The sequence below is a fragment of the Alligator mississippiensis genome, chromosome 4 (assembly GCF_030867095.1).
Source record: "Alligator mississippiensis isolate rAllMis1 chromosome 4, rAllMis1, whole genome shotgun sequence".
In the NCBI taxonomy this organism is placed as follows: Eukaryota; Metazoa; Chordata; order Crocodylia; family Alligatoridae; genus Alligator; species Alligator mississippiensis.
Window position 1 is genome coordinate 10837238 of NC_081827.1, and position 23670 is coordinate 10860907.

General features: G+C 44.7%; 1 protein-coding gene across 5 annotated transcripts in view; it reads left to right on the forward strand.

Moving 5' to 3' along the window:
- GATA3 (GATA binding protein 3) overlaps window positions 1-2103 on the forward strand; it is a 28547-nt gene extending 26444 nt beyond the window's left edge. For all 5 annotated transcript variants that reach the window (XM_014607511.3, XM_019487587.2, XM_019487588.2 and 2 more), the window contains one exon: window positions 849-2103. In XM_014607511.3, the coding sequence (XP_014462997.1) occupies window positions 849-1133 (285 nt within the window). In that variant the 3' untranslated portion in view covers window positions 1134-2103. The remainder of the gene's footprint in view (window positions 1-848) is intronic.
- Window positions 2104-23670: the final 21567 nt, after the last annotated feature.

The window sequence follows — 23670 nt, forward strand, 5'->3', positions numbered from 1 at the left end:
CAGCTAAATGCTTTTAAAACCTGGGCTTTAAGACCTTTGTGGCACTTAACTGACACGTATGCATGATGCTTGAACTCTGACCGGGAATGAGTTTTAGTCATTATTCAATAAATATATAACATTGGTATTTGAAGTGAGTTAAGTCACCTGCCACTGTTTCTTTTCCCTGATCGGATACATGAATTCTGGTGCAAATCTTCGTGCCTGAAATGCAATACGAATGCAGCCATACAAAAGTGAATTTGCAATTTGCTTCCTGCCAGCAAAATTCACATCGTGCAAATGACCACAGAAAAATCAACCCGAAAAGGAAGCCCACATGCAGGCCAGTTCATAGTAAGAGCTTAAAAAAAAAAAGAGTAGAGCACAACACATTGGTTTGCTCTGTGTTTTGCCAAATTTGCCCTGCTCTTGTCTGAGTGGCAAGAATATTTTTTAGGTCCTTTGCAGACAAGATTGAAATTTAACCATGTCTTGGGCCATTAGCTTTAATGATTTAAGATTTTGCTTTATCAAGAGGCCTCTGGGGGCGAGACAGTTTCTTGAAGGAATCTTCCGTGGTGATAGGGACCAGCTTGTTTCACAACCGCACTCCGATTACCGAGTGTACTGGAACACGGTAACTGAAACCTTTTGGTTACTCTAAGCTACTAAATCGCTCTTTGCAAGCATGAAACCCTACCAGCTCCGTTTGTTTGTTTGCTTGTTTTGTCCCCTCCAAAAGCCTTGCTCGGGTTTGGAATTTCACGAGTCATTTCCAAGGGCTGGCGATGCGTCGGCGAGTCGCTGCCGTGGTAATTTGGGGAGACGGGATGGAAGCAAAAAAAAAATAATTGGTTTTTGTTTAGATTAACAGACCCCTGACTATGAAGAAGGAAGGAATTCAGACCCGAAACCGAAAAATGTCTAGCAAATCCAAAAAGTGCAAAAAGGTCCACGACAACCTTGAAGACTTCCCCAAGAGCAGCTCCTTCAATCCCGCCGCCCTCTCGAGACACATGTCTTCCATCAGCCACATTTCACCCTTCAGTCACTCTAGCCACATGCTGACAACACCGACACCGATGCATCCGCCATCCAGCCTCTCTTTCGGACCTCACCATCCTTCCAGTATGGTCACTGCCATGGGTTAGAGAGACACTTCCCTGCTAAATGCTTAAGGTCTCAAAATGAGATTTACTTTATATACTTGCATTTTTGCAGGCACGCGGTTTATCGATTCGGAAGCCCCCCCCCGCCCCCCTCCCCCGCAAAAAAACAAAACGGAAGAGAAAAAAAAGGGTGATTTGAAGGCGTAAAAGCAAAAAAAGAAAAACAAAAAACCCCACAAAAACAAACAAAAAAAGAAAATAAAAAAGGTGATGCTTGCCACTTTTTAAAGGAGCTCACTATGGTGTCTATGTATTCTTAACCACTGAATCTGGATCCCATTTGTGAATAAGCCATTCAGACTCACATTCCCTACTGAACAGGGTTTCTAGTGCTGTGAAAAAAATGCTGAACATTGCATATAACTTATATTGTAAGAAATACTGTACATTTGAGGAAGACTTTATTGCATCTGGGTAGCTGTAAAGAAGGGCATGAAGGACTCCAAGAGACAAAACATGTTAAAAAGAGGACGGGGAGGACATTTTAAGGTAACGGACTAAGAAGAATTGGGTCTAATGAGCAAATGGACAAAAACCGCTAGCCTCGTCTTCTGTCGATGGCTGGCTCCAAACGTTGGATGCATTAACTAACTAACTAACTAAATAAAACTGTAGGCAGATCATTCATTCAAAGCAGCTGGCCTTTTTACGTAGGAAGTACTAATGGTTTTCAGGGCAATCAGTGTTAACATACGGATATGTCAAAGAAGGTTTTCAGATAGCCATTTTCCAGGCCTATATGCATTGTGAACACGTTCCTGTAATTGTTGTTTGTATGTATAATTCAAAGCACCAAAATAAGAAAGATGTAGATTTATTTCATCCTATTATACAGACTGAATGGTTGTACAAATTTACTTACTGCTAGTGATAAGACCTGCTTTTTTTTTTTGTTTTGTTTTCATATTTTTTCCTCCTTTTTTTGAGAATAAACTAGATTAAATTCTGTTGACTTAAGGTGTTTTGTGCTTTGGATGGGGCGGGGAATTCTTTTCCTTTTTCATTTCAATGATTGTATTTCAATAGCTGCCATGGGCATGGCCAATATCGTGTCTCTTCCCACTCATGGCTCCAGCCAATGCGACGGTTGTGGCCATTAAATAAATGATGTGCACGCTAGAGTAACCCACCGTTCAGTTGTGTTTCACGTCCCTGGACAGACAGGACACATCGGCCGCAAACAGATCTTCACCAGGGGAAGATCTCCTTTACCTTAAACCTGTGGTCAACAATGATTTTTTTAGCAGAGGGCTAGTATGACCCAACGTGAGTCCTCGGTGGGCTGGTGCTAGGACCTGGCTGCTGCCAATGCCACCACTTCCACTGTAGAAGCTTATGTTTCTGTCTTTGGAGATCTTAGGTTTAATCTCCTAGGATAACCAAGGTAACCATGATAACATTAGCCATTTAGGGAGGTGCTTTTCAAGGCACAGACAACAATTGGATGCCGAAGTCCTTTGGCCTATAGGCCCCAACACCTTTTGGGGAATCTTGTGCGGTAACAGGCTTCCCTTATGTTTTGCGCTAGCAATTGCTGCTTTACCCCAGCTCCCTGTATAGCGATAACCTTCAAGACTCTGCACATCCAGAGGCCGGAGCAAGCATTGCCTGCACAGAGCCCTGTGCCTCCAAGAAATGGGTGGACCTCCCTGCAGAAGGAGGGCTCTAATGGCACGCACAGGATAGCATAGCAAGTGTGGGGAAGGTTGGCCCTGAGCATCCTGAAAACACGCTCTTTGTTTGAAAATGGCAACCTTTATGAGAAAAAAATAATAAATGTTGAGTTCTTTTTATTGGCTTTGTGGTGTTTTCGGTCTTTGTGGTTTGTATTTTGGGCTTTGCCTTACCAGCACCAAGGCTGGAGACTTACTTTTAACATTAGAGAGGGAATTCTCAGTTCCAAGACCTAGGTCTTTTCAAGGACCTCCCAACATCATGGGACTCATGAGAATCCAGGCTGGCAACACCAAGGCATGCATGTGGACTTCATAGAAGCATTACACCAAAATAATGTTCACAGAAACCCCCCCCCAAAAAATGTGCACATGAATGAGGTTTGCCGCAGGGGGCGGCAGTGGATGAATGCACTGCAACCACTGAATTCATCCAACTTGCAACTTCCCAGCTGGTATTCATACCCCCGGGTCATTCTTAATTGTGCTTCCAATGCATTTGCTGGGATGAATGCCGAGTAAGATTTACATCTCTGTGAAGCAAGTCAGAATTAGGCCCACTGGGCTCCATTCCACCCTGTTCTGAAATGCACATAATCATTTACTCCGGGGCAAAGCGAATATAAAATACAACCGTGCTGATCTAGTTGTGCAGTTATACATGCTGCCTTCTGGGTACACGATTAAACGGGGCAATAATGACTTGGCTCTATTTATCACAATGGGATCGTTCATGTGAATCATAATTTCTCATGTAAGGGGGCTTCGGGATCGGGGCCTTGGTTCCTGTTACCTTACAAGATGAATCCAAACTGGGCCAGACAAGATTTTGGCTTCCTATTTTATCTTTGTTTTATCTGCTCTGCCCCCTGTCTCCAAATGAATGTAGCCAAAATACGTCGATCACAGATGAGGATAGACTGTGTATGGTGTATACACATACACAGAGCCCATTTTGTAACTTTGCATATTTTTCCCTTTTTGCTTTGTTGACAAAATGTGTAGGGGGAAAAAATGCAAAAGAAAACCCAAAACAAATGGCACCCATTTTACAGTCTGCTGTGAATCACCTTTCTGCTTTCTTGCTGTCTCCTTTAAACAACCAGCCTAGATGTTGAAATAAAATGGAGTGGACAATTACTGAGATGCAAATGGAGATCTTGTTGGCTCCTAATTAATCATCTGCTAACTATAAAGCTGTTTTCAATTAGGCTGACAAATCAAAGGAAATAATCATCCTTTGCTGATATTAAGCTTGAGAGATTTTTTAATTCATAATACTTCAACCTTTCCTCCTCAGCCCCATCAATGGGTTGGAGCTAAATACAATATTGATTGCGATCTCTCTGACACTGGTGTAAATTAGATCAGACCGGGGATTTAAGACTCTTTCACTAATGCTTAACTCAGTTGGAGGCTTTCCAGTTGCTTTAATGGAAGATGGTTTCGGGCCTTCTGACCAAAAATCTTTCACGCAGGGAGAGGGAGACATGTTCTGCTTGTGGCTTATTCTTGTACTGCTTCACTGATGTCAGTGAAGTGAAGCCAAGATAGTATTTGTCTTAGGGATTCAAAATGCTTAACTTTTGGTACCTCAAATGCAAACATGCACACACACACATATATATATACACATACATACATACATACATACATATATATACACATACATATATACATATATACATACATATATATATATATACATACATATATATATTATATATATACACACATATACATATACACACACACACACACATATATGTATATTTATATGTATATATGTGTGTGCGCGCTCAGCGTGCGGTAAATAAGCTTTTTGGGGGGGGGAGGGCAACATGTTCAGCAATAAGAAGCAATGCTTAATACCTGCTCCCTGAATGATCATTGTCCACCCTATGCACTGAAAGAAATGTGGGCCTTATAGAAAAAAAATAGCCTGTGATCAGCGTTCCCTCTAAGCCGCGTGGCATGCGCGGCATGAACCACACTGCTTAGAGGGAACGCTGCCTGTGATCCTACATTTAAAGTCTGGATGCAAGTGTTTCTGTGCGTAAAAACTAGCCATGCATACAAACACATGCATAGATAGTAATCTTTTATTCTAGTGAAATTCCACTGCCATCAGTAGGGTTTCATAGATGTACTTTGGACCACTCTTTCTTGCATGCACATCCCCTTTGTTTTAAGTTTAAATTCATTCTGTGCATGGTGGCTAGAGCGTCCAGGATGGCAACTGGACTTGGATGTCTTGCTTCCCATAATATAACAATATCTCTTGGTCTTTGGCCTAAAGCTTGAATCTAATCTTTTTTTCTGAGGTGCAAAAGCATTGGTTCACCTGTTACTTTTCTGGTCATTCCGTGTTTCCACCTTGCTGGCTGTATTTCTGAGTTGTGGTTAACTCCAGAAGTGCTAAGCTGCTGCATGAGAAGGAGGAAACGATATAAAATCTCGAATGAAAGCTTGTTCTAGAGAGATCGGGAGGCCAGATTGGGTGTGGGGTCCCAGCAGAAAAAGACTGGGGACTGCTGCTATAGAACATACCAGAGACTGATAACCTTTCTATAAGGCTGACATCTTCTGTACTGTATACGTCCTCTCCTGGGAGGAAAGGGTTTTCTTTATGCTGATGGATGCTGAACACCTGGATGCTTATTTCAGCTAAATCCCAGAACCTTTTCAGGCTGTCCCATCCCCAGGTGTTAGTGTTAATAGTATAGGTCAATCACTTGTTTGATTATTTCTATATTAGAATCACAATCCTCTTCTTACACTCATTAGCTCCATAATCTATGCTTTCATTAAACCAGAAATCACCAGTTGGCGTAAACCTGGACAGTGCCTTATACCAGCTGAGGATCCGACCTACAATTTAAATTCAGCACTTCTCCACAGCCCTCTGCAACTCTGGTCCGTCCTGTGAAGACTCAGTTTGGAAGCTCACAAATTCATTACCAATAGTGTAGATGGTAGGAAGAAGAAATATGAACTGCTGTGATATCTCTACTATTTTTAGATCCACAATGAGAATATTTTTCCCTAGTGCGAGGGCTGGCTATGACCACAGAGCTAAAACCCAGCAAGAACTCGTTTTAAGGAGCTGCGATGTCAGTAGCTTTCAAAAGTGAAACACATCGGCATCCGGCATGCAGAGGTTATCACTAACGAGTCTGCTTCCTAAAGCTATTTAGCAATTCTGAGAAAATAATAATGATCAGACCTGGGTCTGAACAGGGACATTAGGGCTGACTGTCTGTAAACTAGAGAGAAACTGGGATAGGGATTTTACTCTGAGTTTCAAATTTGAGTCCCTCCCCACCTTAATACCACCAAAGACATCTCCCACGTGCAGTTACCCCAGGACGTTGGTGGCGCTTGGCTTTGTAATTTGGCCCAGTCTGACCTCAACAAGTTTAATTCATCTGCAATAAGAATTATGCTTTCCAATTTCATCTGAGGAGCTTGACGCATTTTACCAACACGAATTTATCTCACAACAACTTTTTGAGATTTATTTTACATTTTCACACACGCATACATACATATGCATGCCTAAATACATGTATGTACATGCACATACACATACACCTTAATTATTTCTAGAGAACTCAACTCCATCCTGAGCCTCAGAGTTGCTAAATGTATTTAACAATTTTCCAGATGTCTATAAATCTACACCAAAGTGATTTCTAAGGAGATAAACTCACCTGCCTGCCACCCGTACCCACACATTCATATATCCATTCTCTCTCTCACTCTGACGCACACAAATAAATATTTATTTACACCAGGGGTGGCCAAAATGCAGCCCGCGAGCTGGATGTGGCCCGCCACGCCATTCTATCCGGCCTGCGGGGCCCCTAAAAAATTTAGAAAATGAATAGTTATCTGCCCCTGGCTGCCTGTCATGCAGCCCTCGATGGCTTGTCAAAACTCAGTAAGCAGCCCTCCGCCCGAAATAATTGCCCGTCCCTGATTTACACACACATATGTATCTATAAGGATGCTCAAATATATGACTCTACTTCCTGAGAAGCACTCTGGGGTAGATTTATAGATTTTCTGATAATTATAAAATAACTAGCAAATTGCTCATCAAGGATGATGGTGGGGGTGCAGGGGGAGAGAGGCCCCCCGGTGCGTTGGGTCTGGCCCTGTTCCCCTCCTCGCCCCCGCGTTGAGTCCAGGGCTATTCCTCCCCTTCAGCCCCTCTCCCCCGCTTGGGGTCAGTGCCACTCCCACCTGCCTTTTGGGTCTGCCCGGCCCACATCCACCTGCCACCTCTCCCCACTTCCCTCCCTCCCTCCCAGCTGTTGGTAGGGCCTGGCGGCGGTGGCAGTGTGCCGCCACTGTGACCCCGTCCCCTTCCCATTGTTCCCCCTTCTTCTCCCTGCCAGCTCTTGTTGGAGCCCAGTGGAGGTGGCAGTGACAGGGCAGAGGTGGTGCACTGCCACCATGACCCTCCCTCTCTCCCCGCCGCCTCCCCAACCTTTCCTTCCTCCCTGCCACCTCCCTGCCACCTCCCTGTCCTTGTCTCGCGCTGCCGCCACCCTGCCTGTGGCCCCGTGCACCCCCCACCCTATGCGTCCGGCCAGGTCTGTGCTCCCCACGAGGCTGAGCTACACGGGGCTGCAGAGACTCTCAAAAGGCAGCCCTGGCTCTCCCCTGCCTCCCACCACCGGGCTGCTTTGAAACTCAAAACGTTTCAAAACTTTCGAACCGTTTCAAGTGCCCTCACTTCGTTTTCAAGCTGTTTCGATGCTCTTTGTTTCATTCGAGCTCGAAATGCATTGAAACAGCTTCGAAATGAAACACTCAGTGACATTTCACATAGCCCTAGTGTCTAGAGTAATATTAAAATAAACCCATTTCATTTTTGTTGAATTCTATCCCTATGGAGCTCAATTGGGTCATCAGAAAAGGGGTGAAAAAATCTATGAGATTTGATAAGCTGTATTGGGGAATTGGGTCCGCTGCGCACACGAAGGCCGTTCATTTGATGTCACCAAGTGAATGCCTGTTATCTTTGTGAGGCAGACCAGCCCTCTTGCATCAGGAGATGCAAAGGCCAGGTAGTGAGTCCATTATGGACACTTGTCTTTATTGTTGCTTTTTCAAATACAAAATTGACTGGAATTTTTATCGTTCTAACCCCAGGACTCGAGTTCAGTATCTCTACCCCGACTCACACTTTCCAGAATTTGTCCACCCACCTCTTTGAACCGAGAATACACAGCGCTCACTCGTCTTACTGCTGACCTCGGCAGTGTGTTTCATTGCCCGCTCCCCCATTGCGTAGAGAAATACTGCTCGCTTAGCTTACAGACTCTTCCAGTGGAAGTAATCAGAGCCTGGGTGTTTTTGGAGACTAAGAGGATGGCAAGGAAGCAGAGGGGGTGATAGCTCTTCAGAGCTGTCGCTAGGGATTTCTCTGTGACTGTGCAAGTTAAGAGAGACCTTGATCTGGCAAATCAAACATGAACAGTGGCTTTACCGTAAACCCAGGAATAGATGCCTGGGCTAGAAGAGGACAGTGCCTTTCAGGTCTACTGTTCTTTGGGAAAGACAAATTAAAACTGCTGGAGCTTTGACGGTGCTTGCTGCACTCTCTCTTAGACATGAGCCACCTCTTCTTTTTAAGGTTTGCTTAATACTACAATGCTACACATGCTACAATGCATCTTGTGTCAGGCACATGGCACCCCGCTCCACTCCCATGGGTACCAGTCTTCAGTATCATTGCTCCTCCTCATCTCTGCAGCACAAATGCTGAAGTGAATTTACTAGCCCGACTTCATGATAATCCTATGCTGCCAGTGCGCTGGGACATATTCCACCCACCAATAGCTCAGCTCCCTCAAGAGGCCCAATACGGTCCACCCTTTCAAAATCCTTTAGCTTTTCCTTACTTATGTGATGGCACAAAGAAAGGTCAGCACAAGTACCAATCAATCACCCCATCATCTCTGACCCTTCAGTCAGTCAACCAGGATTTAACTGGCTACGTTGTTATTGGGCATTTCTCAACCATTTTTGAATTGGAAGGGTCACTGTGCCTCAAACCTATACTAATGGGGTCTTTGCAATGACAATGAATACCTTTGTGGATAAGCCAAACTATGTCCCATCTTGTTGACTCATGTCTATTTTCAGTGCTAGCTGGTGGCCTTCAGGCTCTCCATAGTGGTGATGACATCACCTTCAGATGTCTGAAATAATATGCTGAAACCGCATACACTAAATAAATATTTAAGGTTTCTTATATATGCTGGGTCTGAACTTTAGAGCTCAGGCTCGTGATTCATTCTTGAAACTCATTGCTACTTCGCACTTCAGGATCTGATATGTCGTTTCTATTCTCATTCATGTCTGCTAGGCCCCTGCTCCACATTTCAGATATTATGCAATTACCTGGTTAAGCGTGCAAGAAGTTAAACCAGATACATGTGCAAGGTAATTATTGTGTCATAAAAATGACTGTCCAGCTATAAAAAGAGCCAACTAGCTACAAAGTTAGTGCATAGAAATGTGTAACAACTTTATAGCTGGTTTTCTACCCAGCTTTAATTTGAATGTGTAGCAGAGCCCTTCGATACACACAGCTCCATCCTTCCCTGCTGCACTGCAGGGGGACCTGGTATATTCGGAACACAAATCAACGTCCCATTACAGAGAGCGAGAAGACGCCATTGGATCCTGCCCAATTGCATAGCGTTGAGGCCATATACAACACATCAACATGTGATGGCTGAGCTGGACCAACTCTGTATCTGAGCACGGATTGGGAATATGGGTGCATTTGATGAGCTAAATAAAGGTCATTGTCCTCTCTTCCAGTTGGAGCGCACATGTACCATCATGCCAGTAGGAGTTACACTAATGGACCAAGAGAAATACACAACCCGAGGACAGTGACGTACCACGGATCTCCGGTGCCTGGGGGCCAAAGCTTGCATTTGCGCCCCGCTACCTCCCGTCCGTCTCATAGCAATACTTAAAGTCACGTTGCATGATGAGAACTCAGAAGGGCCTGGCTGGCACCCCCCACCCCCCCGCCCCCACAGGCCAGTGCCTGGGGCCATGACTCCTTCCCACCCTCTCACTGCTCCACCACTGCCAAGGATGAGACATGTTATAAAATCAAAAGAATTAATTTTGCTGTCAGCACACTTTAGCTACAGCAGCAAAGGAGGCATCCCTAGCATCCAAATGCCTGTCTTTTTCTACTACATTTGCAACATCTGCCGCTTGTTGGGGAGGTGCAGGGGTGCAGCCCATGGTGGGTCCATGGTAGCAAAAGGTTGCATTACCCCTGCATTATGTCACTTGATTTCCACTTCCCCTGTGACAGACAGACCAATGCGAGGCTCGTCCCCTATGAAATAGGGGTCCTAACCATGTACTGATGGAGACTCTTCCCTGGTCAGAAATGTCTCACTGTTAAGACGTTTTCCTTGATAATCCAGCCGTTGCTCCAATGCTGAGTTGCTGACGTGTACTCTCTGGATTCAGCAAAACAGAGTCAGCTTCTCTTGGTACGTGCAACAACAGAAATGGGCTCTTTTGGCAAATCTGAATCAACTCCACAAAGTCTGCTTATGCTCATCTTCCTGGAGACGCTGCTTCTGAAAACTCCCTGCTTCCCCATCTTCAGCTGCTTAGGCCCAGAGCCAAGCCAGAGCCAGAGCCAGAGCCGGAGGCCATTCATATCAATGACAAGGTGCTTGTTTAATTTGATGGGCTATGAATCAGGCCCTAAACGGACACCTGGCTTGTAATGCCTAAGCTGTCAGCCCCGCTCAGCCCTCAGAGTGGATGGCTTGTCGTCGGTGATCAATAAATGTCACCATTTCCCCCATAGCATTAGGCTTTTCAAAAAGGATCTCACAGAAGGAGGCTTCAGCGAGGAGCATTATCTCGTTCTCACTCCATCACCACTCAGGGACGTGGCAGCAGTCCTGGTGGATCATCCCCTGGAAGTGTTCATAGCACACGTTCTCCTGCCATAAAAAGAGGTGAAAAGAGAAGGGGCTGAGCATTGTTTCACCCTATTTTTATACTTGAGTAACCTCATTGACTACAGTGCAGTTACTCCTAATTTACCCCGCTATTAGATCAGAATCCAGATCCTGGCCTTTCTGTCTTAGATGGGTCCAAGTAGACAAAATAGGCCTGCTTCTTTCCTCAGTCATGTGCCTGTCTCTGATTTCAGCTGAGGATGGAAATGACTCCAAGGAGCTAAGTTCTTTCCTGATTTGCACCCACCAGCATCAACGAGGTTGCATGGAGTATGAAGGCAGATTTGAGTTCAGAGGCTGTTTGTGTGGGATACCGAGGACAAGACACTTATGTTTCTGAAAAGCTGTGTTCATTAAGGGTTACTTCCCTTTTAGGCACCAAACTGGGCATTAGTGCCTCAAACTGCAGGTAAGTGCCTACTTAAGAGCCATTTGCATGTGTGAAGGGGGTGGGGGGTGTCGGGTCCTTGGTGTCATAGGATCACCTCAAACTATAGGCAGACCCCCTTAATGTCAACGGGAGGACGATGTGACACTCGGATGCTCCCTACACCCTGCTCACCTTGCTGCCTGGCTTCTCATTGGGTATCCCTGTGCAGTGAGAGGCAGCCAGTGGGATGAATGACGATTTCATCGTGTCCCTGCAGCAGGGGTGAACAAAGAAGTCTTGGCACAGTGGGCTGAAAGAGCAAGGGACTAGTGATGATTGCCCTAACCAGCAGTGCCTGCTTACCCCCCGCTCTCCACCCCCTCCATCACCCATAGCACTGGCAGTGGTGGGAGCTGCTCTGTGTCCACTGCAACCTCGGCACAGGCAGCTTTGGGCAGCTGCTCCTTCTTCCCCTTCCCTTCTGGCTCTGGCATGTCTTGCAGCTGCAGGTTGTCCTCAGCCTCAGAGTCCCTTCCTGAAGGCGCTGTTGGGGACAGGAGGTTGCTCAGGTATTGCATTAGGGTTGGGCTGGCCTGCCACCCCTCTCCATGGCAATGGTGGCAGAAGCCCTCCAGCAGCCAACAGGGTAGTGCCAGGGCTGCTTGCTCTGCTGAGCTTTTGGGAGCTTCTGAATTGGTGGGGTCTGTGGGGAGATTCATTCATCTGCCCCTGCTCTTCCCCCAGTTATCAGCCTGAATGACATGAGCATCACCTCTGCGTGAGACAAGCCTGGTCCCAATGCATCCCTCCAGCCTTCCTTCAAAATTGCACAGGCTGGGTTTCTCTAATGCAATGTAAGAGAAGACTAAGGCGGGATTTAGTAACACTTCAAATACTTGAAGGGTGATTATAGAGAGGACGGAGAAGGGCTTTTTTCTCTGTAGGGGACAGGACTAGGATCAATGGCCTCTGGGTTCAGCAGAGGAAATTTAGGGTGAAGGTTAGGAGGGACTTTCCGAATGAGCGTGGTCACACACTGGCCCAGGTTACCGAGAAAAACTGTGGAATCGCCACCCTTGGAAGTTTTCAAAAGCAGGTTAGACAGACTCTTGACTGGGATGGTTTCAACGGGGATGATCCTGCCTTGAGAAGGGGGCTGGACTAGATGACCTTGTGAGGTCCCTTCCAGCCCGACTTTCCTGTGATTCTACCCCTAAAACTGGTATTATTATTATTACATTGAGGTCAAAGGTGAAGGACTCCTTTGAGTCAAGGTCAAGTTTTTTTATACATGGGATGGAGTGATATCCCCATTATTGTCTCCCAGGTTTAGGAGTAGCCTGGAGGTAAGAAAGGGGCACATTTTCAAAGGGGCCTGACCCCATCTTTCAGTCAGAACACCAAATGGGTTTGGCAATCCCCTGGGCACACCAGCGAGAGTGTGAAAACATGTGCATGGCAAGTGTGCACACCCAATCATAACTCTTACTGGCTGCAGTGGGAGTTGTATCCGGCCCATAGACTTCACGTGGTCTCTTCAGCATCCCCGGTCTTTGGAAAGAGCAGCAGTCATATTGGCAAATCATTTTAATACAGCCTTTAACTCATGTAGCATCTGAGCATCTAAGCACTCTCTTATGGTGAGAATGAGGCTTTTAAAAGTGCCAATAAGCAAGCAAACAAAATCACTTCTACACAATATGTCTAATAATGCTCCATCCTTCACCCTGAGGGAGAATTATTTTGCAAGTATAGGAGGTCACTGGAAGTCAAGACTCCTGGTTTCTATTTCCGCCTGTATCTCTGACTGGGGGTGCTTAGGGGCAAATTTCCAGAGTAGCCACTACTTCCTGGTGTCACCATTTTTGTTCAGTTTGATTTGTCTTGGAGCACTTATTTGTGGATGGCTGAGGATAGACGTAGGATCTTAAGTTTAGGCACCTAATTTTAAAGATTTTTGTCATCTTAACTTTTCATTTCATCTTAACCTCATCACAGTGGGGTTAATCAGGCTTCCTTTTTCTTCAGTAACAAGATAACGTGTCAAGATGTGATGTTATAATGCATTGGAAGACTCTGAAATATCAGCCTGAATGGGACTATAAGTATTACAATATTATACGGGTTGACAGTCCATTACTTTGGTGCTCATGGAATATAGCTACTTCAGAGGAAGGCTAACATACCTCATAGACACCAAGCCAATAGTATAACTGTATACAAAGGTATACAAAAAAGTCTGCTTCTTGAACCCAACTAATGTTCTGTTTATGAGACAAAGGTTTCTGGGGATAAAGGACCACTAGCTTTCCTAGGCTGCTTCTACACGTGAGCTTTACTGTGGAGTAGACTTATTAACTGTGGAGTAAAGCATCACCGTCTACACATGCAATGGTATTAGGCCACAGTAAACTGATTAACACTGTCACAAGATAGTACTGTTGGGGACACTATTATCTTAGGGCGGGATAATTAACTGCAATTAAATGCATGTGTAGATGTTGACCATGGGCATAAATTGTGCCCAGTCAGCCCAGCCAGCAGGGGCCAGACTCCTGCCTGGTGTCTAGCTACAGGGCTTGGCACTTTCGGCACCCTTATGCCCCAGCCAGCCTCTCCGCTGCCCGAGGCCACCACCTCGAGCCTGGGCCAGGACAGGGCAGGGGTGGTCCTGGCATAAACTGTGCCATCTCAGCTAAGATTGCTGCTGTCCCAGATACATGTGTAGATGCTGTGCCCCAGAGTAGTTTAGTCTGGCTCAAACTGCTCCAGAGTTTATTGCTTCAAATTAATTGCACCTATAAACTCTGAATGCATGGGTTTTCACATATTCATGCAATAACAGGAGAAATAATGAGTCATTTCACTTGGTGATATCGCAAAGATGGATATGAATAATCTGAAACAGCAAACAGGGGATGCTGATGGTGTTGAGATTAAGGCCCGGGATTTACTGTCAGATGCTAAGGGGTGCTTTTACATGTGTTCCAGGGGTGGGGTAGGGCACTTTAATTACAGAGGCTCCAAGAGCGGCTCTAATTAGAGTGCCTCCACCTTGCCACCATTTTTAAGTGCAGGGATGCTGATACAGTAGCTGCAGGAGGCTGCTGGAGAGTGGCAATTGCCGATTAATCGAGTCTGCTCTGATGTGCTCAGATTCCAGCGTGTCGGAGCATCCTTTGCGCTCAGGTATAGGTGCCAAAAGATACCACTCCTGGTTTGGGAAGAGGCTTCTTTTTACTTAGGATTAGCACTGAGCAAAATCCTTTTTTTTGTTTAAAAGTAAATTGACTGAAAAATGGTACTTTAGATGGACTCACATGGTATATCAGATGGAGCAAAACTATTTGTGAAGCTGGGCTGAACTTGGTGAACAGTTTTGTTGGAAGAAAAATGAAGGAAAAAACACTGAAGATATGAACGCGTTTCATTTTTATCATCCCACAACAAAAATGCTTCATTTTGTCGGAAACCCATTTTTAAAACTTTTTTTTATAAATATTGGTCAGAATACCATTTTTCTTTTACGAATTGTCCGAAATTGAAAGTAAAAGAAAGAAGAAAGCTCTTACAAATGGTAATATGACCTGAAAATGAAAGAAATCATTCCTTTGTAGGTCAAAAAATATTTGGGGGTGACCTGAAACATATTTGAGGGAAGTTTCCATTGAATTAAAAATGGTTATATTTAAACCAATTTTTTAGTTGTAGAGATTCTTTTTAGTTTAGGGTTTTTTTCTCCTTTTAGTTTGAACCATTTTTTCGCCAAGTTTTTTGTTCAGCCACTGAACTGAAAAAAAGCATTATGCCCTTAGCTTTATGAAAACTCTTCCAAAGCACTGAACTTTGGTCTAACTCCGTTCTCCTTGAAATAAAGCTCTCCTTCAGAAGAAACGGTGGAAGTCCCACCATTACCTCCCTGTGCCTGTTAAATGGGGCTGGGAAGTTTTGAGATTAAATTCATATATATCTGTAAAGGGAAAAACCGTACGGACGTGGCCAATCCAAAGAAAGCTTTATTTTATCTTGTGAATGGAAACATGACATGTTGACCGCCACCCAGGAAGGAGCTGATTAGTCTGAGTGATGAACAACAGTAATAATGCCATGTAAAACAGCGCACACACGCAGAGCAAAGAGTTGGTCTTCTTGGCTGGTCACATAAATCTAAAGGGCTCCAGCTACACAGTTATCAATTAAGCTGTCAAGTAATAATTGAGCCACTTCCCACTGGATTACTGTCATGCAGAACTACTAGGCTATCTTGCCAAAGTAGCATTAGCAGAAAGTTAAACTGGCTGTCGGCTTGTTAGGGCTATGAGAAGATCCCTTCAGTGGGGGTTCTGGTCTGTTCTACTTTCTTATGTCTCACCATACTATATGACATACACACGCATCCTCTTAAGCTATACAGAATATTTATCTAGTTAATTGGAAGAGCTTTAGGATCTGAGGCAACCTTTGCAGCTATACACATAGAAACAATGCTAAGCATCCCAGGCTTCAGGGAATGGGTTACTTGTTGGTCTGAGGAAGCAGCCCCCGCTTTCCTCCATAATATGTGCATGAGCAAGATTAAGGGCCAAATTCTATTCCACCTATGAGAATTGGTGCATAAATAAACTTAGGTGCCGAAGTGTGATTCTGCTCCACCCTTCCTGAATCCCTGAAACAGAGTTAATACAAAAGGTGGCGGTGGGGAGGGGAGTTCTTTCTTCTCCTTGCTGTTTCTTTTGTGACTCCGTCTTATGGGTTAGATGGATGTGTGTTACAAATGCTGACGTGTTAATGGATTGTCAGGACCTAAAAAGGTGTACTAGCATGGCACTTAGGTGCCTAAGTGCACCTAGATGTCTAATATGTAGAGTCTGGCCTTAAATGTCCTTCCAAGAAGGATGGTTTAGTTCCAGTGATGAAGAAGGTGATCAGAATGGGGATCCTGTGACTTGAAAGTCTAAAACTGTGGCACATTTTCACAGACTCTCTGTTCATTTGTTGTTTGTTTGTTGGTGCTGCTTTTTGGGAGCTGATTGCAGAGATAAGACGTTGGCTTATGTTGAGATATCAGATATTGTTAGCTCAGGATGCTGGACAAGATCAACCCAAGTTTCCAACCAGTTCTAAGCAACATAAGGATACAGGACTAGAAGGGACCATTTCATGATAGATGTGAAGTCCAAAAGGATTCATGGCCCTCCCATCCACCACAACTACAACACCCCCTCCCTTGAAACACACTCACACAAACAAACACCCTAGAACAAGCCAAGGCTTTCTGGAACCAGTACCCTAAGGCCTCAAAATGACAGCAGGCTACAGGAAGAAGCAGGAGAGATCCAAGCCACCACTAGACTAGGGATAGATGTTCAAAAAGCCTGAGCCTGAATTGATTCAATCTTTGCAGGTTAGTCTCACCTGGTTAGGCTACACCCATTTGTAACCATACAGACATCCCCTCTGGACTGAAAAAATGCAGGCAAATGCCTGCAGTGGCTCAGGCTAGAAGCTGGGAGGTGCTACAGCAGCCCTCCCTTCCCTTCCATAGTGCTGAGCTGAGGGGGGGAATGGCCAGACCCTGGCAGTACCCTCTGATTAGGGAGGGGTTCCCCCACCCTTGACCAGTCCAGCAGGGAATTGATAACACAGTGTTTATCACCCCTAGCTCAGTGTTTATCAGACCATTAAGAAAACAACAGAGGGACATTACCAAATACCTGTAGTTTCTGCCTTTGTCCCATCTCCCACAGCACGGACCACAGCCAGCATGTGGCCTGCTAGCTAATGCTGAGAGGTGTCTGTGTTGGGAAGAGGAGATGGGGGACCCCTGTTTAGCTGGGAGTGGTGAGGGGAGGTGGGGAGCACGGGGAAACCAGGCAGATGCCTGCAGTCTCTGCTGGAGCTCCAGCCAGGGAGCAGAGGGGAGAGGCCAGCCCTGCTGTGGAGTAGAATGCCCTGCCCAGCCCAGAGAGCATCCCAGGATGCAGGGGGAGTCAGGTTTAACTTAAACCAGCAAGGTGTCTGGGACAGACATTGCATAAACCGGTTTGACCGAAATCAGTTAAGTCTGATGCTATGTTCAACCAGGTTTATGTCAAACTGGTTTATGTGCATTGAACATCTGTTCGGTTACAGGTTAAACCAGTTTCTGATCACTTAAACTGGTTATGTATAATATCTGTCCCTAGCCCTAATGTCTTGAGCTCCTGTAATACAGTTCCTATGTAATTTTGGCACAAGGGAACATTTTCATGTAAAAACATTATTTCAGTACTATATTTGCATCTAGTCTACTTCTAATAATCATTCCACCAAGTTGCTGTCAGGCTGCTATCATTAATGTTCATCCAGTGATTTGAGGTACTTGAATTTAAGGTATTATTTGAATGCAAATAAATTATTAATAATAACAGCCAATGCAAAACTACGATGAGTACTTAGACTAGGGGCAGCATGGGCCAGTGGCTAGAAATGTCAAGAGACTTGGGTTCTACCCCAGGTCATTTCAGCAATTCATTTCACTTCTGTCATCTTCACTTCTCTTTGTCTCCCTTGTCAATGCCTTTTGTGTAGGCCCTGTCTCAGTGTGTTTGTGCTGGGCCTCCCACAATGGGGGCTTGGTTGTTTCAGGAGCCTCTAGGTGTTTGGTGTTATTATGATAGGTGTAATTATAGGCCCCTAGTTGTTATTATTATACAAACAGTAATAACACTTGCCTTTAATTTTCTCCTTTAATTTCCTTATGAAGAACATGGAAATGACTCTTCTTTTGCCTCCCCTCGTAAATCAATCATTTCACCCCTGGAAGAGGCCTGGAGCACTGCACCCAACATCTGCACAGGGTTGACTCTGTGGCAAAGCTTCCTCCTTCTTGCAGCTGTGGCTGGTTCAGCCAAGCCACTCCATTACCTTTGCATGACCTCTCTTTCAAATGTGGACGGGAGGCTTTCAGCAGTGAAGCCGATATTGGATGACTCTACTAATGCTGATGAAAGACAAGGGTGATAATAGTGTTAGAGCTGTGTTTCTCCTCTCCTGCAGGCAGAGTTTGAGAGCCTCAGGTACGTGGCCCCGAGTGTGATTCACCGGGCCTCCTACAGCACACTCATGTGCACACACACTTTGTAGGTAGAAGGCTGGCATTTTCAGCAAACTGACCTCAAGCGTGCATGCATTTTTGGTACTGCCAGGAAAACCACCGTTAGAAGCTACCTTCCTGTCTACAACACCTGGGGGACCAGCCTAGCAGGTGTTTGGAAAATAAATGGTGGTTAAAAAAATTAAATATCAGGATTGGAAAATAAAAAAATTCAAAAAATCACTGGCATTACCTAGTCAAATGCTGGTTGTTTGGAAGTGGATGTAATGTCCCTTTTTGCCCCATTCTTTCAGTGCTGTGTCTGAGCAATACTACAGTTCAGAAGGACGGGTGCTACGCTGATGTAGCTGTCTGAAGTCAGCCCAGTACCATCTCTTCCTGTTGCATATAAGGGAAGTTAAGTTTAGGCAGGAGCTGAGATGCCATGGCAACATAAATAAATAGATAGACGTGTTGATAAACTATACAGGCAGATGGGTGGCTAGACAGACTGAGAAAGTGGTCAGGGTGGCTGTACAGATACACACATGGGCCACGTTCTTAATCTCTGTGCCTGTTATGTCCCACCCCATATGAAATAGCTCCCCATAAGATAATAGCGGTCTGTAACCCTATGGGGCTCACAGCACTCTGCAAAAGGAGATGAGTATTCCTGACTTCATCTCGTAGGTGGGGAAAGTCACTCGCAGGGCAGCTTAGCGACCGGCGCAAAGCCGCTCGCCAAACGGGTGGCATCAAACGGAAGTTGCCTGAACCCCGTTCCAGGACTCCGCTCACCGAGCGATAAACCACAGGAGTTTGAAACGCTGCAGTGAATTCCCATAGTGCTTTGCTTGGCAAGCTTCCTGCAAAAGGAACTAAGGATGGATCTCCGGCGTGCGCCCTTCGTGCTATGAGAGAAGACTCAGAAAGCAAGGTACCGCCATCAAAACCTGCACCTCTGCAGCTGCCCCTGCCGTGCCTGGCATGTATTCACTGGCAACAACAGGAAAAGTCTGACCCGGAGATTTTGAGAGAAGTTTAAAATACATGTCTCACACCTCATTTTTTGTCTTGTCAGAACATGAGTTTCAGTGCTGTCCACGTGGGAAAAACATCCGAATGAAGACTCGATGGCTTAAAAAAACTGGTTAGACGTCATGCAGTCTTACCTGTAAATCCCTGGATGAAATTCAGCCTTTGGGAGCAAACAACCAACATTTTCTTTTTTAGTCTCTGGCTATTGTGCGGCACTGGGTGATTTTTTTGACAGTAGATACACTGAAAAATGCAGGTTTAGGACATCAGGATTAATGACTCATTCATGTTGAATTGAGTAAATAGTTTTGGCTCCAAAATATGATGGAACATTTAAAAAAAAGGTCAAACCATTGCATTTAGATCTTTTCAAAGTGAAAAGTTTTGTTTCAGAAATGCCAAACATTTTGGTTTGACAATCCAAAATATCTCTCTTTTTGATTTTTAGTTTTAAAACATTATTTTTTGTTTAAAGTAGAACTTAATTATAAGAGAAAAGGCTAAGCAAAGGGGAGGGGGGGTGGTAAATACAAACTTCAGCGTGAAACAAAGCATTTTCTTTTCAGTTGAATAAAATGTTTCAGGCTGACCTGAAAAGAAATTCTTTAGTTTTCTTTTTCATTTCACAACGATTTAGTTGAACCTGAATAGAAATTTTATTTCAGTTGTTTGGGTTAGCCATCAAACTGAAAACAAAATCCCTGATTTGGCTAGTTTGTGTGTGGTGGTTTCTTTGAAATTACTTTTGGTAGTTTCATAAAAAAAAATCCTCTATCACAGATAAAGTTGTACATTGTAATCTATAGCAAGTCTCAGAGCATATTAATTCATTCATATTGGTGGGAATCATAACATCCCTCTGACATAGACTGGTATTTTCCACTGATGGATGAACTTCTTAGATCGAGTGCAAGCAACTTGGACAAAATTAGAGAATCGGTGGCAGAGCGGCATCAAATTTAGGATGCTTGAGTGGCTGTTCTCTACTCCTGGCTCTCAGCAATGATGGTCTTCTGATACCATCATCCATAAACACTAAAGATCAGCCTATACAAAGGGGAATAATTGTGCACATGCAAGAAGAACCAAACTACAGTCTCACTTCCCTTTCGAAAAACTACTTGGAGGTTTACAAAAGTATATTAATATTTTCATTTTCACTCCTCCCACGTATGAATTTTCTGCATCCAGTCAGGACAGGAAGCAGAACATGAGGTATTGCAAGGACAGCCTGGCTTGGCAGGGTTTTCGACACGCCTCTGCAGAGCCCACAATGCTTGATACTCGAGGTGAGCTTTGGAGAATCATTTGAAGTATAGACAGGGTTTGAACCATGATCCTAGATCCGTGAATGGGAAGTGGGGCTTGAAACCCGTATCTAGTTCTGGATCCACATTTTACACATGATCTTTGTCATTACGAGAAGCTAAAATAAAATGTTTGCTCCTAACCCCCCACCCACCCCGCCCGCTGGAATCTGGTCCGCTTTCTACAGCTGAATTTTCCAGTCTGAACCCATTTCCAACATGAACATTATGAAATTAAAGAGAGTTTTAGCCTTGACTTTCATGAGGACAGAATCAGGCCCATAGCTAGAGAGAGAATAAAGCAATATTATTTAATAGAAGCATTACAGCCACTTATTTGCATTGTTTCTCTTCCCAAGCTCCCAGTTTTGCATAAAGCTGCCTTTGTTAAAAAGGATGTTGGAGGGGAGTGCTGGATTTACAAAAAGGCACTTATACTGGGATTGAATGCAGCCCTGCAGCAAGATATAGTTGCTTTCACTGAAAATCTAGGGTAGACAGTCTCCTGAGAGCCTCAAAGTTTAAACAAATTACAAGAAGTAGTTCTCAGGTTAAATTGGAAAGGGTGTTCTTTGATCCAGAAGAGTGACCACGCGCTAGCTATGTTCACACTGTCTTGGGTATTGTAAGGAGCTTTCTTGTGAAACTGTTTGCCAAACTAGAAGCCTTAAATTGAAATGTGTTGACAGAAAGCATCTTACCACTGATTTATAATTTCAATACATCTTGAGTCGTGTTGTGATGCGACTATGGTAAGTCACAAGTCATTTGCCTTCCACTGCGGGCGCTCACTTCATTACCAGCCAGACCTTTCGCCGACAATTTTAGAGCTCCCTGGCAACTCCCAGCAGCTGTAGGTGGATCTCAGGGTGCTTAGCACCTTGCAGGACCTAACCCTTAGACCTCATAAATTCCTGTCACCACATTTGTTTGACAAGTTGAACAAATTATGGTGTTTAAAGAGACGCAGAAAACCACTTTAGCCATAGGATGGGTGCACACACTGTACCGAATGGACCTGGCTGGAAAACCCTTCTTTTCTAGGCCTGTTTACCTACCTACTGAGTCTTCCTCAAGTAGTCTCTGATATCATGTACAGCTACCCCTTGTAAAGTGATCATTAAAAATCCCTAGACAAATAGGCACCTGAATATAAGTGATGCTGTAATTTAGCATGGTTGAAATGAAGTGAACATCTGTGAGTGAGCTGTCAGGTGGCCCCTTGTGTCATCTCCTCCATACCCCGAGTCGGAGAGTAGTGGTGTCTCATGGTCAAAGCACCGGCCTATGGGTGAAGAGTCCTGGCTCTGACCCTGGCCTGCTTAATACCCGTAGGCAAATCCCATATTTTTAAATGTTTTCATACTTTGAGGTTGCGTGCCTCTGAAGTAGAGACCACGATCTTGGCTCCCATCTTGCAGAACACGTGAAGACTGGCCAACAATAAGGGCCGTACAGAAGCTGGGTATTAATGACTGTTACTGCTATTATTGCCAGATCTCTGGAAGAGCAAACACATGAGAAACGGCCTCAGAGCTTCCACCCCAGGTTTCAGTTTGAATGTAGCACCTGCTCGGAGCTTAGTCAGGGCTGCCTGAACACGGATGCAGTGAAGAGTGGAACAAAATACAGCTCCTAATTCTGTCCCTTACTACTGAGTTTCAGGAGCGCTCAGTAGCCGTCCACACTACACTTCTCCGCCCACTCGCCTTTCACTTCAGGGCTGCCTTGAACACCGAACAATAGCTTCTCATAAGGTTATTTCCCCTCTCCCACTGCAGACCTCTGTCCTTTCCAGCTCTCTGGTTGCTATATGAGTTGCTTTAATTGGCGTTGTAGACTGCCCGATGAAAACACTGCTCTTTTTAGTATATATGGGAGTCAGTGAAAGGAAATATTGCTTTGTTTTCTGCCTAAATCTAGAGGGCTCACCTTGCCTCTCTTTAGAGGCATCTCTGAAGCAGCTGCCATTTTGTGTTCCAGTTCAGCTGAAGATTGCTACGGAGGTTGTCGCAACGTGTGCTCTTTGGTCCTATAGACTTCTTTTGTTCTTTGTTTTCTACCTTGTTTTTCCTCATCTGAAATACAGGTCACCTAAAAGCAGCCTGCACATAAGAAGGCAGCAGCACAGTTTGTGCACACAGTCTGTACATGCATGTATTAACTTCAAAAGCCTGCAGTAAACAATGAAAATCCAGCCCAGTAGGAAAAGAATATTACTGCATGTTAGCTGGTGAAGACAGAGGAAGAGTTTCAATGTACACAAGGAAATTGAATCTCTAATTTGCATAAGACTAGACTGTGCTAATTTGCTAAGTGAATAGAAATAGGAGAAACAGAAAGCAGGCCTAAAGTGTGCAGCTGAACACTGCGTTTTGTCCTGGACTGGTGCTGGAGAAACCAGCAAATGGTATGGGGCCGATCCAGAAGTGCACTTCATCAAGACCTTGCCTATGGACTTCAAACTCAATCAAGCACTGAATGAAAAGGGAAGGGCTCAGCTCAGCCATGAAGGCACCATCTTGGTTGGAGGGATTATACGGAGCTGTCCTGCCTTCTTGCATGCTCTAGAAAGGACTGTGTATCAAGGGGGCACTCTAGAGACCCCAGGGCTCTGGGAAGCACTGGGGTGGGTGCACTTTGCACCAGGAACCTTCATAGTCTCTGTTTCCTCCACTTTTTTGCTTGGATCACCCTCATCATGTCTTCCTTTTGTGTTTATGATACCCCAGGTAACTTCTAGGGGTCAGGTTTAAAATAAAAAAGGGAGGGACTGGAGAACATAACTGTCTCTGGCTCCCCCGTTGCCCATCCTCTGGGTTGCCCATTCCCCTGTTGCCCATCCTCTGGGTGCCATCCAGTTTCAAAACTTCACTTGTCCTTGTGTTATACACATAGACTTTTTTCTATTGCTTTTACTCTTATGTATTTTCTTGAGTTTGGCATTGCCTTAAGAAACTCCATTTTGTATTGCTCTGTAGCTTGACATAAGTGTTTGACCTTTGTACGCTGTATGTGCGAGAGAAAGGGTG